Here is a 17,749-nt window from a genome sequence, read left to right on the forward strand (position 1 = left end):
TCCCTGTGAGGGTTCTGCTTTCTTTGATACATGTTTTATAAGTGCCTCTTTTCGGGATGGGATACCATATGGGTGGGATAGCTACTCTATGGTTTAGAAGGTTTGGGGAATGTGGGTCAGCCCAATGCCGCCTCCTAAACACCTGCCCTCTCCAGGTCCTCAGAGGAGGGTTTACTGAAATTTCTATCATGGTTCTGTCCTGTCCTACTGCTGCTAAATTGCTTCAGTAGTGTCCAACTCTTCATAACCCTGGGGAATGTAGCCTACCAGGCTCCTCTGTCCATGGGATTCTCCAGTCAAGAATACTGGAGTGGGTTGCCATTTCCTTCTCCAGGGGATCTTCCCAACCCAGATATCAAACCCACATCTCTTATGTCTCCTGCATTGGCAGGAGGGTTCTTTACCTCTAGCACCACCTGGGAAGCCCTGCCCTGTCCTCAGTTTAGTTCAATTTAGTTGCTCATTCATGTCTGACTCTTTGTGACCCCATGGACTGCAGCACACCAGGCTTCCCTGTCCATCACCAACTCCCAGAGTTTACTCAAACTCATGTCCATTGAGTCAGTGATGCCATCCAACCATCTCATCCTCTCTTGTCCCCTTCTCCTCCTGCCTTCAATCTTTCCCAGCATCAGAATCTTTTCCAATGAGTCAGTTCTTCACATCAGGTGGCCAAAGTATTGGAGTTTCAGCTTCATCATCAGTCCTTCCAATAAGTACCCAGGACTGATCTCTTTTAGGATGGACTGTTTGGATCTCCGTGCAGTCTAAGGCACTCTCAAGAGTCTTCTCCAACACCACAGTTCAAAAGCATCAATTCTTTGGCACTCAGCTTTCTTTATAGTCCAATTCTCACATCCATACATGACCTGTGGAAAAACCATAGCCTTGACTAGACGGACCTTTGTTGGCAAAGTAATGTCTCTGCTTTTTATATGCCACCTAGGTTGGTCATAGCTTTTCTTCCAAGGAGTAAGCATCTTTTAATTTCATGGCTGCAGTCACCATCTGCAGTGATTTTGGAGCCCCCAAAAATAAAGTCTCTCACTGTTCCACTATTTCCCCATCTATTTGCCATGAAGTGATGGGACCAGATGCCATGATCTTAGTTTTCTGAATGTTGAGCTTTAAGTCAACTTTTTCACTCTCTTCTTTCACTTTCATCAAGAGGCACTTTAGTTCTTCGCTTTCTGCCACAAGGGTGGTGTCATCTGCATATCTGAGGTTATTGGTATTTCTCCCTCCTGGCAATCTTGATTCCAGCTTGTGCTTCATCCAGCCCAGTGTTTCTCATGATGTACTCTGCATATAGGTTAAATAAGCAGGGTGGCAATATACAGCCTTGATGTACTTCTTTCCCTATTTGGAACCAGTCTGTTGTTCCATGTCCAGTTCTAAATGTTGCTTCCTAACCTGCATACAGGTTTCTCAAGAGGCAGGTCAGGTGATCTGGTATTCCCATCTCTTTAAGAATTTTCCACAGTTTGTGGTGATCCAGACAGTCAAAGGCTTTGGCATAGTCATGTCCTGTCCTATTATAAGTTAATTCTGATTGAGGTAGGATGCTCAAACAGCCTTTGCTGCTTGAGGAAGGGGTGGTACTTTGCACTGGACTATTATTCAGGTCCTTTTGAAGGACCTGAGGGAAGAGAGCTTGATCACCGAGTAGCTGCCCTTCTGGGATTCTGCTGTCCATGTATAGATTTCATGGAGAAAACATTTATACCTCTTCAGTTCTCAAACACTGGTTCTCAAGTCATTAGAAGCTGGAAAAAACAAGGAACTGTTTGCCTGCTAGTGCCTAGGACTTGCCAGGTGGTGCTAGTGGTAAAGATCCCACCTGCAATGCAGGAGATATAAGAGATGTGCGTTCAATTCCTGGATCAGGAAGATCCCCTGGAGGAGGAAATGGCATTCCACTCCAGTATTCTTGCCTGGAGAATCCTATGGACAGAAGAGCCTGGCGGCCTATGGCCCATAGGGTCGCAAAGAGTCAGACAGGACTGAGCACGCAGTGTAGTCCTGCTGACTTATGGCCTCCAGAATTGAGAGAATAAATTTCTGTTGTTTCAAGCCACCAAGTTTGTGGCAATTTGTTATAGTAGCCATAGAAAACTCATATACCCCAATATTTAGCAGCATAAGGTGACATTAAACATTTTTTTTGGCCACACCATGCAGCACACAGGATCTTAGTTCTCCAAACAGGGATCAAACCCACGCCCCTGCATTGAAGTCCAGAGTCTTAACCACTGGACCACCAGGAAAGTCCACAGGAGCATTTGTTAACTCAGTTTCTGTGAATCAGGAATCCAGGCACAGTTTAGCAAGATGACCTTGACTCAAAGTATCACTTATGTCCTTCAATGCTAACAGCTTGCTGGGCATTTTGGTGCTAATGAAATTGACCGATTTGGCTAATATATTTAATAAACCAATTTTTCTTCTTCAGGATTCCTTCTGGGCTCACAGAACTGCAGGTACTGTGCAGCTTTCTGTGAGGATATTTTTTTTTTCCTGTGAGGATATTTTAAGGGGATCACCTTAGAATCTCTGAGAGAAAGATATCACCTTAGATTGTTTGAGAGAAAGGTATCATGTAAATTTAAAATAATAGTGCTGACAGTTTTTCGATAAAAATCATCAAGATCATTTAAGTTTTTAATAGCACAAATAGATTGTTTCCTTTCCTTCCTTTTTCAAGGCTAATAACAGCGCCTTTATAAATGCTTTTCAACCTTCGGCGTGGTGAAGCCACAAGTTACAAGAGTAAACATCATCTTTTAGGATTTGAAATAGCTCAACTGGAATTCCATCACCTCCACCAGCTTTGTTCATAGTGATGCTTCCTAAGGCCCACTTGACTTTGCATTCCAGGATGTCTGGCTCTAGGTTGGTGATCACACCATTATGATTATCTGGCTCATGAAGATCTTTTTTGTATAGATCTGTGTATTCTTGCCACCTCTTTTTAATATCTTCTGCTTCTGTTAGATCCATACCATTTCTGTCCTTTATTGTGCCCATCTTTGCATGAAATGTTCCCTTGGTATCTCTAATTTTCTTGAAGAGATCTCTAGACTTTCCCATTCTACTGTTTTCCTCTATTACTTTGCCAACAAAGGTCCATCTAGTCAAAGCTATGGTTTTTCCAGTAGTCATGTATGGATATGAGAGTTGGACTATAAAGAAAGCTGAGTGTCGAAGAATTGATGCTTTTGAACTGTGGTGTTGGAGAAGACTCTTGAGAGTGCCTTGGACTGCAAGGAGATCCAACCAGTCCATCCTAAAGGAGATCAGTCCTGAATATTCATTGGAAGGACTGATCTTGAAGCTGAAACTCCAATACTTTGGCCACCTAATGTGAAGAACTGACTCATCTGAAAAGATCCTGATGCTGGGAAAGATTGAAGGCAGGAGGAGAAGGGGACGACAGAGGATGAGATGGTTGGATGGCATCATCACCGACTCGATGGACATGAGTTTGAGTAAACTCTGGGAGTTGGTGATGGACAGGGAGGTCTGGAGTGTTGAAGTCCATGAGGTCGCAGAGAGTCAGACACGACTGAGTGACTGAACTGAACTGAACTGATGAGAGCAAACAGCTTTGAGCTTAGACGTACAAAGTGAGTCCTGAGGCCCTTCACTTGCCTTTAGGTGCCGCTGCTCGCCTGAACTGCCAGGTACTCGGTTTACGCAGGCGCATTACCCTCCTCCTCGTGCGCCTGCGCCGAGCTCTGCCAAGTGCGCTTGCGCATAAACTTGGCGGGAAAAGTGCTGTCGCCGTAGAACGCCAGTCGAGGGATGGCTATGAGGGAGGCGGCGGCCGGCCTTTCCGGGCCCGGGAGGGACGAAGAGGCGGCGCTGCTCTTCGAGAAGGCCCATTACCGGCACGACTCGCGCTGGCTACTGCCCGTGTCCCCACGCTGCTGTCTGGCCTGCGCGCTGGAGCTGCTGCCGGAGCCTGGCGTGTCGGTGCGAACTGGGTCCCAGCCCTAACCTCACCAACAAGGCCCTCCCCTCAACGGAACAGCTCGCTTGAACCTGACGCACCTCTAGGGAAACTAAGCCGGGCCCCCGTATGGTTAAATCTGGCTCCTACACAGGCCCGCCCCTCACCCTGCCCCGCGGGCCGCCCAGCAGCCTCTTTCGTAATGAGGCCCTGACCTTGGCTCAGCGCCTCGTGTGGGCCTACGCTCTCCGCACTAAATCCAGGGCTCTCGCCCCCCCCCCCCCCGCCCCCAAGACTCATTGGCACGCGTTCCCAGCTTTCTTTTTGCCCTCCTCTCAGCTGTCCTGCCCTTTGCTGACCCTCTCTCCCCTTCTCCAGGGTCCAGCCTTCGCTCAGGCTGCCTCCCGCTCGAGCACTCCTGCAGCCTGTGGGCCGGGCGCACACACCATGGGGCCTTATTCCCTTCAGCTTTCTGAGGGAAATGTGAGGCGGGGGCGCCTTTGCCTTTGGCAGCAGGAACAAGAGTGGATGTTATGGGCGGGTGGGAGTGGGCTGAGGGGAGGGCCTTTCTGAGAGGCAGAGCTGGCTGGAGCGTGACCTGCCCTCTCCCTCAGTGTCTGCCCACCTGTGCTGTGAGTTTTTTGTCCATGGACAGTTTCAAGTAGAGTTCGGGAGATAATTTGTTTTTCAGATTCACAGGAGGGGAATTCTTACCGTGGAGTGGGTGGGGAATCAGCTAGTTTAGCGGTTCTCTAGGTTTTGCTCTGGGGATACCTTTCCACTTTTTAAAAGTGTTGAGGACCCCAGAGAGCTTTTGTTTATTTACTGTGCTGAAAGTAACAAAGTTTAAGATACTCATCTAAAAATAATAGTAAATCCATTACATATTAATGCAATTCTTTTTATTTTGACAAAAAATAGTAATATCCCATTTACCATTTTGACTCTTTTAAATGTACAGTTCTGTGGCATACATGATTTTCAAAATGAAAATAACTACTTTCAAAACAAAGCAGATAATGGAAGGAATGTCTGTTTCACATTTTTGCAAATTTGCTTAATGTCTGATTTAATAGAAGACGACTGGATTTCTGCATTTTATCTGTTGTGACATATCTCCTTGGAAAAACTACTCTACACTCAGTAGAGTAAGTGAAAGAGTCAAATAGCATCTTAGTATTATATGGAAATAATTTTCATCTTGTGGATCCTCTGAAAGGATTTTGGGCACCTCAGGGTCCAAAGACTATACTCTGAGAACCTATGGACTAGCTGATAACATCTGTAATCTCACTGAGGCTAAAGTTCTGAGACTGCCATTCTTGGACAGTGAGAGATACAGAGATGAATAAGACAGTAAGGTATGGGAGAAAATAATAGAACACATTTCTGGGAATTTAGAAGCTGGACATGCTTATGGTAAGTGCTGTTTGGTGGGATGAGTGAAATTAAGGAAGTTTTTTTAAGAGGAGGAAGCATTTGAATTATACTTGAAAAGATGGGTGATATTTGGGTCAGAGGAAATGGGGGAGCTTTTTCCAGGAGGTGGGATTAGCAAGGATGAGTTCGGGGAGGTCATCATAATGTGTTTGAAGGGCAGTTGAGGGAGGCACCCAGGGTTGAGATCAGTTCCTTTTAGAGTTTGAATCCAAGCTAAGGCTTGGATTTAATCTAGCAGGTGAAGGAATGTCATTGAAATTTTTTGAATAACTCATTTAGGTCACTGGCTCAATGAATTATGTGGGAGGAACTGGTGAAGTTCGAAAATGAGGGACTTGTAATAGCACAGGTTAGAGGCAGTAAGAGATGCAACTTCACCTTTTATTGAACGTACTTGTCTTAGCTTCAGTTTTCACCGGTTGAAGGGGTAATGTAGTCAGTTTTTCCTGTGTTCATGTTTTATCCTCAGTACACCCTTTTTTTGATCTATCTTTTGTTACTGTCTTGAACACTTTGCACAGCTGCTACCCAGTTCCCTGTATAGGGAGGCAAGTTGAGTGTGAAGATTTATGTCTGCACTGAATGGAAGGATGCGTTTTTCTCTACCTACTTCAGTGAGACTTATGAAGGGTCCCCAGTATCATTCTCATAGACTGTGGAAAAGAGCCTTGGATAAGACCTGGTTGGATACTTAGATTTGAGTCCTTGGCAAAGTCTCTGACTCTGTTTTCTCATCTCCAAAACAGCAATAGTAGTACTTTTTTCTGCTTGCTTTACCAACTCAATTAGGCTTAAATGAGCTAGTATACAAAAGAGTGATTTGTGAACAGTAAAGTGCTCTGTAACTATAGTGTATTAGAAACCTTAGTTCTGGTATCATTCTTTGTTTGATGAATTCCTGTGTATAAATGATGCCTCTTTTCATACTCCATAGTTCAGATGATCCCATTGGTATAATCTTATAATTATATTTGGAAATTATACTTGTTTGGGTTCAGAACAACTGAGACTTGGTTGCTATTGAATATTTTCTTCATCTGCCCCAAGTTGGTGCGCAAGAAGCATGTGCTGTCCGGCTTCCGAGATGCTCTCATGAAGCATGCCTCCCTGGTTGTGCAGCTGGTGGCTCAGGATCAGAGAGTCTGTATCCACTTCATAAGCATGCTTTTCGGTGAGACTAAAAAGGAAACCTAGAGTGAATTTTGCCTGTATACCTTGTACATTTGTTTTTGGGGTCTTGGAATGATAGTTTGCACTGTTTGCAATGTAGAAGTTTAACTCACTAGCAAATTATTTTGTTACAATGGTGAAGAAATGGTTCCCTTCCAAGATACATGATGCATTGTAACTGGCTTTACCATAGCTCAGGTGTTATTAACAGTGTGAAGGTGGATGTGTTCTTTTAAAAAGTCCAGACTGTCTGGTCTTTGAACAGATCTGTCTGGTCAGATCTGGAGTCTGCTGATCTGAGTGTGACCTTGATTGAGTGGGTTCTTTTCTGTACCTTTAGTTTCTTCATGTATAAAATAAGATGAATTAAAAAGTCCCTTCTTTTAATACAATTATAGTGTCCTTTGGAATGAGCCCTTTCAGGGAGGAAGGGAGCCAACTCAAATTGGATGCTTTTCTCTGCTAGAGGCTTCTCAGGCTTTCAACTGCCAAAACTGTCTTTTAAGGGAGAGAGGATGATCCCCAAGGCTCAGGCAGGCCTTAGCTAACAGCTGGTAGAACTGGGATTTTACCCCAGGTCTGTTACAGACTCCAGAACACACAGTTTTTATACTGTGCCACACTGACTATTTTTATCCTTTTAAAGCCAGAGTGCTGTTATTGAAAATCTGGGGTTTGGTGCTGAGGATAGAATTTAGCTGGGACATTGCTTAAAGCTGCTATTAGTCTTAGAATTCATGGTGTGCCTTTCTGTTTCTGTTAACCATCCCCCTCTTCCTTCTGCTCCAAGGACTGTTATGTAATGTAGAGGATGGGAGCATAACAGACCTCTGTATTGAAGGTAAGGTAAAACTCTGTGTTCTCAGCATTTGAAGCTGGGAATATTACCCTGAATTGCAGTTCTGACTATTTGAGACCTGGATGAAATGTTCCATTTTACAGACAGATAAAGAAAACTCAGTTTTTAATCATTGATTCTGCATTTTTTTTTCTTGGCACCTACTCTGTGTCAAGTACTGTATTAGACACTAGTGATATATCTGACATAATTCCTACCATGTAAAAGTTTACAATCTGGAGGAGAGGTTGGTTGGTAAATAGCAAAGGCTGATGAGTGCTGTTACAAAGACACATACAAACTCTGCTTTTTTTACATTAGTGTTGGGTGATTGGAAGTTGTCTGCACATAGATGGTATTTAAAGCTGTGGAAGTGTCTGAATTTACCTGTAAGACTCAAGAAGAAGGAAGACAAGAGCATTGGGATGAAAGGATTCTTGCAGAAAGAACAAGAACTGTATTAGTTAGAATCTAGTGAGGAAACACAAACCACTCAAGTTATTTGAACAGAAAAAAGAACTTTAAAGAATTATTAACTAGGTAACTAAAGGCAAAAAGAGAACCAAGTTTTCACCAAGGTAGCAATTTCTGAAAACAGCTGCCACTCCTGGGACTAGGGAAGCAAAGGGAGAGATTGAAATTATTAAAATTTACAAGTTTGGAGGAAGGACCCCATATATGAAACTCAGACCACTGAGGAGAGGATGCTGCTTGGCTGCTGCTGGGTCCATGACCATAGAGTTAGCAGCTGTAACTGCTAGCAGTTGTAACAAATAAGTCAATATGATCTGTGTGTACTTTTGACCATCTCTCAGTATAGAGAATGTGGATAAACAGATGTCTCACTTGAAGTTCTGACCACTGGCATGGGTGGGGAGATTTCCCTTTGCCATTTTCCTCAAGCCTTCCCTGTTGTTATTGTTTAGTCGCTAAGTCGTGTCTGACTCTTTGCGACCCCATAGACTGAAGCCTGCCAGGCTCCTCTGTCCATGGGATTGTCCAGGCAAGAATACTGGAGTGGGGTGCCATTTCCTCCTCCAGGGGATCATCCTGACCCAGGGATTGAACCCATGTCTCTTGTTTGGCAGGTAGAGTCTTTACCGCTGAAAATGAAAGTGAAAGTCACTCAGTTCTGTCTGACTCTTTGCGACCCCATGGATGATACACTCCCTGGAATTCTCCAGGCCAGAATGCTGGAATGGGTAGCCCTTTCTTTCTCAAGGGGCTCTTCCCAACCCAGGGATCAAACCCAGGTCTCCCAAATTGCAGGCGGATTCTTTACCAGCTGAGCCACAAGGGAAGTCCCAAGGCCACTCTAGAGTGGAGCTATAATCCTAAAGCCATCTGCATCTGGTAGATGCCAGCGTAGCTTGGAATCCTCTGTAAACTTCATGAGGTGGTGAGCACTAGATGGAGATTGCAAAACTAGACGGAGAAGGACTTGCTCCTTCCTCACTATTTCCTGTTTTCTTCCTGCCTTCTTTCTGTTTCTGTCAGTGTTCTAGAATGCTTCTTCACTCTGGGAGTGGTAGAGCCTTCCCTCAGCAGCAGCCAAATCTAGTTTGCCACTTCCCCCACACTTGCAGAGCGAGCCTCTTCTCCACTCCTCATCAAAGACACCAGCAGAAGCACACAAATGATTGTATAGCAGGATAGGTTTGGGGTTGAGTGGTAATATTATTGTGAATTATCAGCACAAGAATTAACTCGTAACTCTTTTTTAGTATATGAAGTAGCAAATTCTAAGGAAGGAAAAAAGTGGAAATAATATAATGGTAGTAGTTTTCAACCTTGGTTTCACAATAGACTTACCTGGGAAACTTAAAAAATATCCAAATGCTTAGACTCTTTCTCTAGAAATTCTGATTTAATTGATCTGGGATGGAATTGAGCAGTAGTTTTTATTTTTTTTAAAGCTTCCTAGATTATTCTAATGTATTGCCTTGTTGTGAACCATTGATGAAAAAACAGTTAAGAATGGAGGAGATAGAATAGACTAATGCCAATTAACACAAGCAGATGACTTTGATTAGACTTCTGGGCCTGGGGTTGTCTTCTGGTAAGTAATGCTATTGTGTCTGTTCAGTCCTTATCCAGCTTACGACTCAGCTGAAGTTGGAGCAAACCATTCATTGCCTGCTGGATGAATGTCACAAAGAGGTCAGTAAGTATCCGTGGGTTCTTGAGTACCTCTTGGAATCCTCAGATGTCAGAGCTGGGTCAGCCCTTCTTTTGATAGATTGGAAGATTGAATCTGGAGAGGAAAAGGGACTTGCCTGAGGTCACTGAATCAGTGGCAGAACCAGAGCTGGGGCCTGGGTCTTCTGCTCCAGTACTCTTTGTAGCTTCCTCCCTTTCACTTTTAGTCTCCCAAAGGCTACCTCCATGTTGGTGAAATCCATTTTCTGGCATAATCATCCCATGGCCATTCTCTATATCCTCCTAAATATGAACAGATTTCCTTGATAAATTTATTAAGGAAATATGTTCACTATGTCTTGGCTTAGTATTTTTGTTTGGTTTAAGTTGTATACAGTATTTTGTACTGAAGGCATTTGTTTTATCAACATCTAAAGTAAGCACTGAATAGTTACATTTAACCTGCTTTCTTCAATGTAGTCAAAGATATCAGTTAAACAAGCAGTTTTTGCTTTGTGTTTAAGATACAGGAATAATATCAGAATCACTTTTTTCTGCAAGAGAAAGACAGATGTTTATTTAACATTAAGAGCATTACCATTAAGCATTAAGAGCAACGTTTAATTAGAAAGTGTTAAATTACCATGTCATTATAATTACTCTGCATATGATTAATGTATAAGATTATATTTATAAATATCAACACATCATTATGGTGATGCCCCTTTCTATACTGTAGGCACTGTGTTGGTGCTTCACATGCAATATCTCATTCATTCTTCTTGACAACCCAGTGAAGTTGGTACTATTACTAATTTCCATCAGAAGAGTTAAGAATCTTACTTAAGGTGCTATAGCTAGTCAATAGAAAAGGTGAAATAAATACTATTGACTCTCCCTGAAAAGCATCAAGCATGCATGCATGCTCAGTTGCTTCAGTCATGTCTGACTCTGAGACCCTATGGATGATAGCCCATCAGGCTCCTCTGTCCATGGTATTCTCCAGGCAAGAATCCTGGAGTGGGTTGCCATGCCCTCCCCCAGGGGTCTTTCCATCTCAGGGATCAAACTCGTGTCTCCTGCATTGCAGGCAGCTTCTTTACCCCTGAGCCACCAGGGAAGCCCCAGGCATCAAGCATAGTACCTGACAAATAGAATGTTCAGTAATAGTAGCTATAATAATGATAATAATAATAATTTTTTACAATGAACTAGAATTCCATTTTTATGATGTGTCCAACTTTCACCCCTCCAGTTTCTGGCTCCATAGGGGGCAAAGTATGCTAATTTTAATTTAGTTTAACAAACATGTACTGAGCTATGTATTGAGGATTCTAAGAGAAATCTGACTTGGTCCCTTTCCTCCGGGGTTTCCCAGTCCAATAGGGGCAGTTGATACTTAGCTAAAGAGGCTGGTTACTAACTGTTGTGAGAGACACAGGCAGTACAGGCTTTGGTGTAGATAGGGCAAGATGAACTTTGGTGGGATCTGTTCTCATCCTAACTTATAGAATGGAATGTGTTCACCTTCTGTAGCTGTGTAGCATGCCCTCCATGCGAGGCAGCCTGGCCACACTGACTCTTCTTGGCAAGTTGGTAGATGCTGTCCCTGCTCTGGCAGACAAACTTGTGATGAAGCACGGTGAGTAACCTCTGGGGAAGAGCTGCTGCTACACTTTCAAGAGCTGCTTTGGTCACACTTCCATCTGGGAGGTCCATTCACTGTGTACACCTGGAAAGACATTACTTTCCTTCTGTAAGGAAGTTTCCCCATCTGCAAAATATGCTTTATATTGGCTAATTGGGGAAAAAAAGTGTTGCTCAACTCTGGTCTTGGGCTGTTTCTATTTATTATTATTATTTTTTTTCTATTTATTATTTTAACACAAAAGAATTAAGTATCTACTATGAGTCTTTCAGATGGGAGGAGGAATTAATTCTGGAATATAAAAGCATTTCTTTCTATCAGTAACAAAATAAGTATCTCATAGAGGATTTCTCCAAGGGTAAATCACTTAACTTCTTTATGCCTTAGTTTTCTCTTTTAGGTTCCCAGAAATCATGTATTGTGGGGGATTATAGGGGATTACTATGACTACCCCATTCAGGGCAGTAGTTTGGAGTGTCATCTAGCAGTTGACATTGTGAGGTTCCCCTGATCCCTTGGTTGTTTTCTGGGTAGGTGACCTGATGGAGCATCTGTTGAGAGGTTTAGTGTACCCCAATGAGGGGGTGCAGGCTTCTGTCTGCTACCTTTATGGGAAGCTGTACTCCTCCCCAGTTGCTGCTGAGATGCTTTTGGGCCATTTCCGGGAGAAGCTGTGTCCTCTCTTCCTTTCCACCATGGATGGTGCCCAGACAAAGGAGCTACAGATCAACTGCTTGGGTAAGATGTGAGACTGGAGAGAAAAGAGAAACCTTTTGAGATTTTTTTTTTTTTTTTAGGATTTGAGATGCAGACTCATTAGCGGTGGCAAGGTTTGCTGTTTTGCACGAGGTAGAAGTCATGGATTTGGGAGATAAGAGGCACAGACTGTGAAAGATGCCTCATGTTGGTGTGGTATCTTAAGAACGTCACCTTTGGAAGGAGAAGAGAAAAAGTGGGACAGCAGTTTTTTTGCCTCTGGGCTTTATTGCCTGCCCTGGTGCATCCTATACTTGCTGCCAAATTAATCTTCATACTGCATAGCTTGCGTCCCTTCAGTTTCCTATTTGGAAAATCATCTATGGCTTCCTCTGGCCTCCAGGGTAAAGTCCAAGTTTCTCTTGTTATTTGAGGCTCAGTGTACCCTTTCAACCTCTCCTGTTAACTTCCTTACATAAATACACAAAATCTATCAAATGCTTTTGAGCAGGGAGCGTTTGTATTTTAGATAGAGCAAATGGGCACTGTGATTGGTGGTTGGGTGCAGACCTGTTTCAGAGCAGGAGCTACAGGGAAAAGCATAGTCTGGGCAACAACAATTTCTTTTCACAATTTGGGCCAAGAGATCTGTTTTGAACAGCTCAGCCATACATAGAGAGTGTTCATTCTGAGCCAGGACCCCTTCTGGGTTTCTACAGATGATTAAACCCACGCTCTATTCTGAAGAAATTCATAGTCCATTGTGGAGGGCAGATGTGGACAATTAAAATTAACTGTGGTGTGCGCTGTCATGGAGATTGCAAAGGAAAAGGTGGGATTCTATTCAAAGTAGTACTCGAAGTCCTAGCCAGAATGATTAGGCAAGAAAAAGAAATTAAAGGCAGAAGTAAAGGAAGGAAGTAGTAAGAGTGTCTCTGTTTTCAGATGATATTACCTGATAGATAGAAACCCCTAAAAACTATGCTGAAAGAAAAGTGAAGTCGCTCAGTTGTGTGTGACTCTTTGTGACCCCCTGGACTGTAGCCTACGAGGCTCCTCTGGCCATGGGATTTTCCAGGCAAGAATACTGGAGTGGGTTGCCATTTCTTCCTCCAGGAGATCTTCCCGACCCAGGGATTGAACCCGGGTCTCCCACATTGTAGGTAGACGCTTTACTGTCTGAACCACCAGGGAAGTCCAAAAATCTACACTAAAAACTGTTAAAACTAATAAATGAATTTAGTCAAACTGTAGGATACAAAATCAGTTGAATTTCTATATGTTAGCACAAACTATCTCAAAAATAAATTAAGAAAACAGTCCCATCTACAGTAGCGTTAAAAATAATAAAATGCTTAGGAACATCTATGGAGAGATGAAGAAACTTCTAGCAGATGTCTGAGGAGCCACCTTAGGTGTGTCGTGGTACCCGTGCTGCTCTTGCCTTACTTCCCCACCCCTTTGTTGTCTAGGTTTGCTAAAGCAGCTGCTGAAGTATGATCTCTTTGTGTCCATGATCATGAACAAGTCTGCGCTGGTGGAAAATACTGAGAGTGTTGAGGGGCCACCAGGAGAGACCGCACTGCCTTTGGTGCTCAAAAAGGTAGTTGTCCTGTGACTCCTGGTCTCTGGGTTCAGTAACCCAGGAACCTGAATCTCCTGGGGCTTTTTCCTTATCCTTCTACCTAGGATTTCCTAAGTACTTTCTCACTGGCCAAAACAACATGCTATTAGAAGATTCAACGTTGGTTTTCTTTCAGTTATGAATCTTTATGTTTGTATCCTCCCCTTGAAATCTGGGTTGTCTGAGAGTGGAGAATACACGCAGCCGTGGAAACAAAGCCATCTCAGTTGTCTGGGGGGTTATTCAAGCTTCTCAGCTTGGTACGTGGAGTCCTCTTTCTCTGGGCCCAGCTTATCCCTTCATCCTTACTTGCCTGTCTCTTCTACCTCACAACCCAGCACTCCAGCCATATGCAACTTCTCCCTGGTCCTGTATATGCTAGGACCTCCTGTCTCTGTGCCTGTGCAGATGCTCTTCCCCTTTGCCTTTAAAGCCTTTTCCTTCTCCTTGGTCTGATTCAGCCTTCAAGGCCTATAGAGCTCCTCTGTCCCCTGGCTCCTTTAGGTAGAATGTGCCCTCTTCACAGTGCTTACCTCGCCATGTTGTGGTGGATCAACTGGGAGCTTCTTTGATCTGACTGAGGATCAAAGGACCTGAGTCTGACTGTCTCTGTCCACAGTGCTCAGCACAGGGCTTGACAGAGCTGTTTATCCTCATCTGATACCAGGGATATCATTCATTGACCAGACTGTGGGTCTCCTTCTGTAAAAAGGAGGAGGTACCTTGGTTAGAAACGGGAAAGGGACAATTGGGATTAGGTAAGGTAGGAATCAAAAAACCAGAGCAAACTGCCCCTCCTAACCTCCCTGGGACACCTCTGGAATGGTCCATGCAGGGCCTTTGAACTCTCAAGAGCAAGTCTTGTGTCTTTGAACCACAAAATCTCATAGTGGGTTAATTTCTGTGTTCACTTAATTGCTGTGTCCTGGAGTTTTTGGTGGTGTCTAGTTAGAACATTGCTCTTGGACTCAGCAGGAGCACAAGGTCTTATGTCCTCACAGTGCACCAAGGCAACATGAGGGTGGCAGGGACAGAGATTAGAAAGCACCTCCCTAGGGAGAGAGCTTCGTGGAGACAGGAATCTTGGTTTAGAGGTCCTGTCCTCCATCCATACGTGGAGACTGTTCCTCTCTTGGCCATTTTGGATGATTAGTGTTTTATTTACTACAAGAATCAGCAAGGTTGGAACTAGGGCAAGATGAGAAGGAACTTGCTTTAGGTGCAAAACTTAAGGGGGTGCTAAAAACTCAGCAATCATAAAAAAAAAAAAAAGAATAAAAAAACCTCAGCAATCAAGATAAATAGTATTTTAATGCAATATTTAAAAAAAATCAAAGTTAATGCAAAAAATTAATGATGAACAAAATATCAAAATTTTAAATAAAGACTGGTCTGTATTCTTCTATTTCCATTCTTTTTTTTTTTTTTTGATCAGTCTAATCCCAACACAATACATTTTAAGCAAGGAATCATTGCTTTGCTTAATGGTTAAATATCATTTTTGTAAGGCACTTTTTAAATACTGTAACAGCTCTGAAACTAGAGACATTTTTACCATTAATGGTATGTCATAGTTTAATTATAGCTCTTCTTCTTTCTTAGTGGTTTGCCTTTTTCACTAGGCATGACTGAAATACATGTCATTTTCTATATAAAAGAGAACAAGATAAAGATTAATATCTAGAAACTGCTTTACATGCAAATGCATTTTAAAGTCTAACGTAACTGGGATGGGTTTAAGTTTGTAGTCCTCAAGAAATGTGCAGCTTGGTCCTTTTCCTTTGAAGCTCTAAAACCATGCAATCCCTCCTCTGTCTGGTGCTATGTTTTGCTCGTCATTTCCCCCCAGAAGGCCAGTTTCTTTTACACTTAAAATCTATGGTTGCATTTAACTCTTTCCTTGATTTCTGAAAGTGTTGTTTAGTTCAGTTCTGTTGCTCAGTCATGTCTGACTCTCTGCGACCCCATGGAAGTGTTTTAGGGACTCCTAATAGCTATGGTGTCTAGTAGGAGTTTGGATGTTATTCAGAGTTCGGTGGAAATTCATTGAAATATTTTAATTAGAGGAGTAACCTGATTTAAAATTTTGATGAGGGAGGCATCTCAGTTGTGGAAAGACTCCTAGATTTGGATGTGGCTGACCTGAGTGTCTGCCTGAGCTTTGCCACTTACAAGCTGGCATAAGGCAACTTAATTTTAATGAGCTTTCGTTACTTCCTCTGTGTGTTGAGGGTCCCGAAGACCACTCTAGTTCAGTGATTCACTAGGAAGACTCACAGGATTCAGTGTACAGTTATATCCACAGCTGTGATATATTACAGCAAAAGAATACCAAGCAAAATCAGCAAAGGGAAAGGTATATGAGATGAGGTCTAGGGGAAAACCAGGCACAAGCTTCCAAGAGTCCTCTCCTAGTGGGGTCACACCAGATACACTTTATTCCTCCAGGTATGAACTGTGACAGCATGTATGAAATGTTTAGCAGGAAAGCTCTTTAGAGTCTCAGTGCCCAAGGTTTTAATTGGTAGCTATCTGATTATGTAGGTACCTTCTGCCTAGCACATACCAAAATCCCAGATTCCCAGAAAGAAAGCAGGTGTGCAGCATAAACTGCATTGCTTGAACAAATGGTTTAGTCACAATGCACCACTCTTATCAGTTCTGGGAGAATTGGGAATCCTCCTGAAATTCAGCTTCCCAGACTCAGTGAGTGGCCAGCGTTGCAGGCAGGACTTTCTAAGGGTACAGTCTCAGGTCTGCAGTGTTAGCTCTTTTCTGCACACTCTGTAAAGCGAGGCTCATAGTAGAATCTTGCCTTGTCACGTCCCAGGCTTGTTGCAAACATCAAAACTGGACAAGGACTGTGAAAATTTTGTCATGAAGGCCAGAGCATTCTTGGGGACAGGTTTAGTGTTGTTGGAATGCCACTGTGTTCTTTTGTTCTATTTCACACCTGCTGCTGTTCATAGAGACTCTTCTCCATAATCCATAGCTGCTCTCCTTGAGTATCATGGTTACACCTGGTGCCAGTGGTGTGGGAGGGATTCAGAGACAATCATGCTCTTGCCCTGAGGCACCCAGGTGCCTCCCTCTGACCCTGTCTGTGTTGTGACTGTGGCACATTTTGCTGCCTGTTTCTCCAGCTTCTTCTCTCCAGAGATGAGACTCTGCAGGTGGCCAGTGCCCAATGTATAACTGCAGTATTAGTCCACTCACCAGCGAAGCACGCCCTGGCCTTCATCCACGCCGACATCCCAGGTGGGAGTCCTCTTCTAACTTTCTCCTCTGAGAACCCCAGAATTCTGACTGGAGACTCTCATGTAGCAGCGGCAGCAGCAGTTTTGTTGGGATTCTTTGTTATGCGTACTGAAAGGATTGGCTGGGGGCATGTTCATTATATATGACGAGTCTAGGAAATACACCTCAGGAAATCTGAATCCTCTTTCTACAGATTTCTAATTGACCTTGAGCAATTTGTTACTGATTTTTAGACCAGTCTAGAAATAAACCATCTAAAAATAAACACCTAGTGTGGGGTGGTAGAAAGACCTGTAGAAAAAAAAGGAACTAATGTGTCTTGACAGTTTGTTATGAGCCAGGAAATATGCCCTGAGGTGCATTGTAAATGTTGCCACATTTAGGTCCTCGTCTTTGCTATTTTATGAATAAGGAAATTGAACTAGAGAAGGGAAATAGCTGGTTTAAATCGACAAGGCTCGGCATTGGCAGAGAAGGAATAAAAAATCAAGGCTCTCTGGCTCTAAAATTTCTTCTCTCTGCATCATGTTGCTGCCCATCCTGAGAATTATGGGACCTAAATTCTAGTCCCTCTTCTACCACCAGCTGTCTCTCTCTGGACCTCAGTTTCCCCATCTATAAAAAGAAGAAGTTAGACAATAAGCCAGAGGGCATTTTCCAGGTTTTTCTGTGAATTAATGATCATGTCTTATGGTGAGGGTATATGAACAGATGAAGTGACAGGTTTGAGATGCTTAATAAATCTAAACCCTAGTATTAGTTGAGGGAGCAATATCACACAGTTTTCATATTGCTTCCTCCTTCTCTCCCTGGCCAGAGTTCCTCTTTGAGCATCTTTCCTCTTCCAGTGAAGTGCTTATCTGGTCCTGCTACAACTGTTTGATACTCCTGGCAGAAGAGCCACTCTTCTTTTCCAAGTGCCACACGGTGTACGGTTGGTACTGTGGATCCTGTACTAGCTCTGGCTCAGGTGGACAGCACCTT

General features: G+C 43.2%; 1 protein-coding gene across 5 annotated transcripts in view; it reads left to right on the top strand.

Annotated features, from left to right (window-relative positions):
• Positions 1-3,797: 3,797 nt before the first annotated feature.
• Positions 3,798-17,749, top strand: part of MEI1 (meiotic double-stranded break formation protein 1) — a 55,218-nt gene continuing 41,266 nt past the window's right edge. For 3 of the 5 annotated variants that reach the window (XM_020876896.2, XM_020876897.2, XM_070453434.1), the window contains exons 1-9: positions 3,798-3,975; positions 6,440-6,563; positions 7,353-7,403; positions 9,487-9,560; positions 11,076-11,181; positions 11,722-11,925; positions 13,356-13,486; positions 16,651-16,765; positions 17,583-17,699. In XM_020876896.2, the coding sequence (XP_020732555.1) occupies positions 3,805-3,975; positions 6,440-6,563; positions 7,353-7,403; positions 9,487-9,560; positions 11,076-11,181; positions 11,722-11,925; positions 13,356-13,486; positions 16,651-16,765; positions 17,583-17,699 (1,093 nt within the window). In that variant the 5' untranslated portion in view covers positions 3,798-3,804. Of the gene's footprint in view, positions 3,976-4,672; positions 5,372-6,439; positions 6,564-7,352; positions 7,404-9,486; positions 9,561-11,075; positions 11,182-11,721; positions 11,926-13,355; positions 13,487-16,650; positions 16,766-17,582; positions 17,700-17,749 lie in introns of those variants that run through there. The other 2 variants (XM_020876898.2, XM_070453433.1) reach the window with 2 other exon arrangements.

The sequence above is a fragment of the Odocoileus virginianus genome, chromosome 23 (assembly GCF_023699985.2).
Source record: "Odocoileus virginianus isolate 20LAN1187 ecotype Illinois chromosome 23, Ovbor_1.2, whole genome shotgun sequence".
Classification (NCBI taxonomy): Eukaryota; Metazoa; Chordata; class Mammalia; order Artiodactyla; family Cervidae; genus Odocoileus; species Odocoileus virginianus.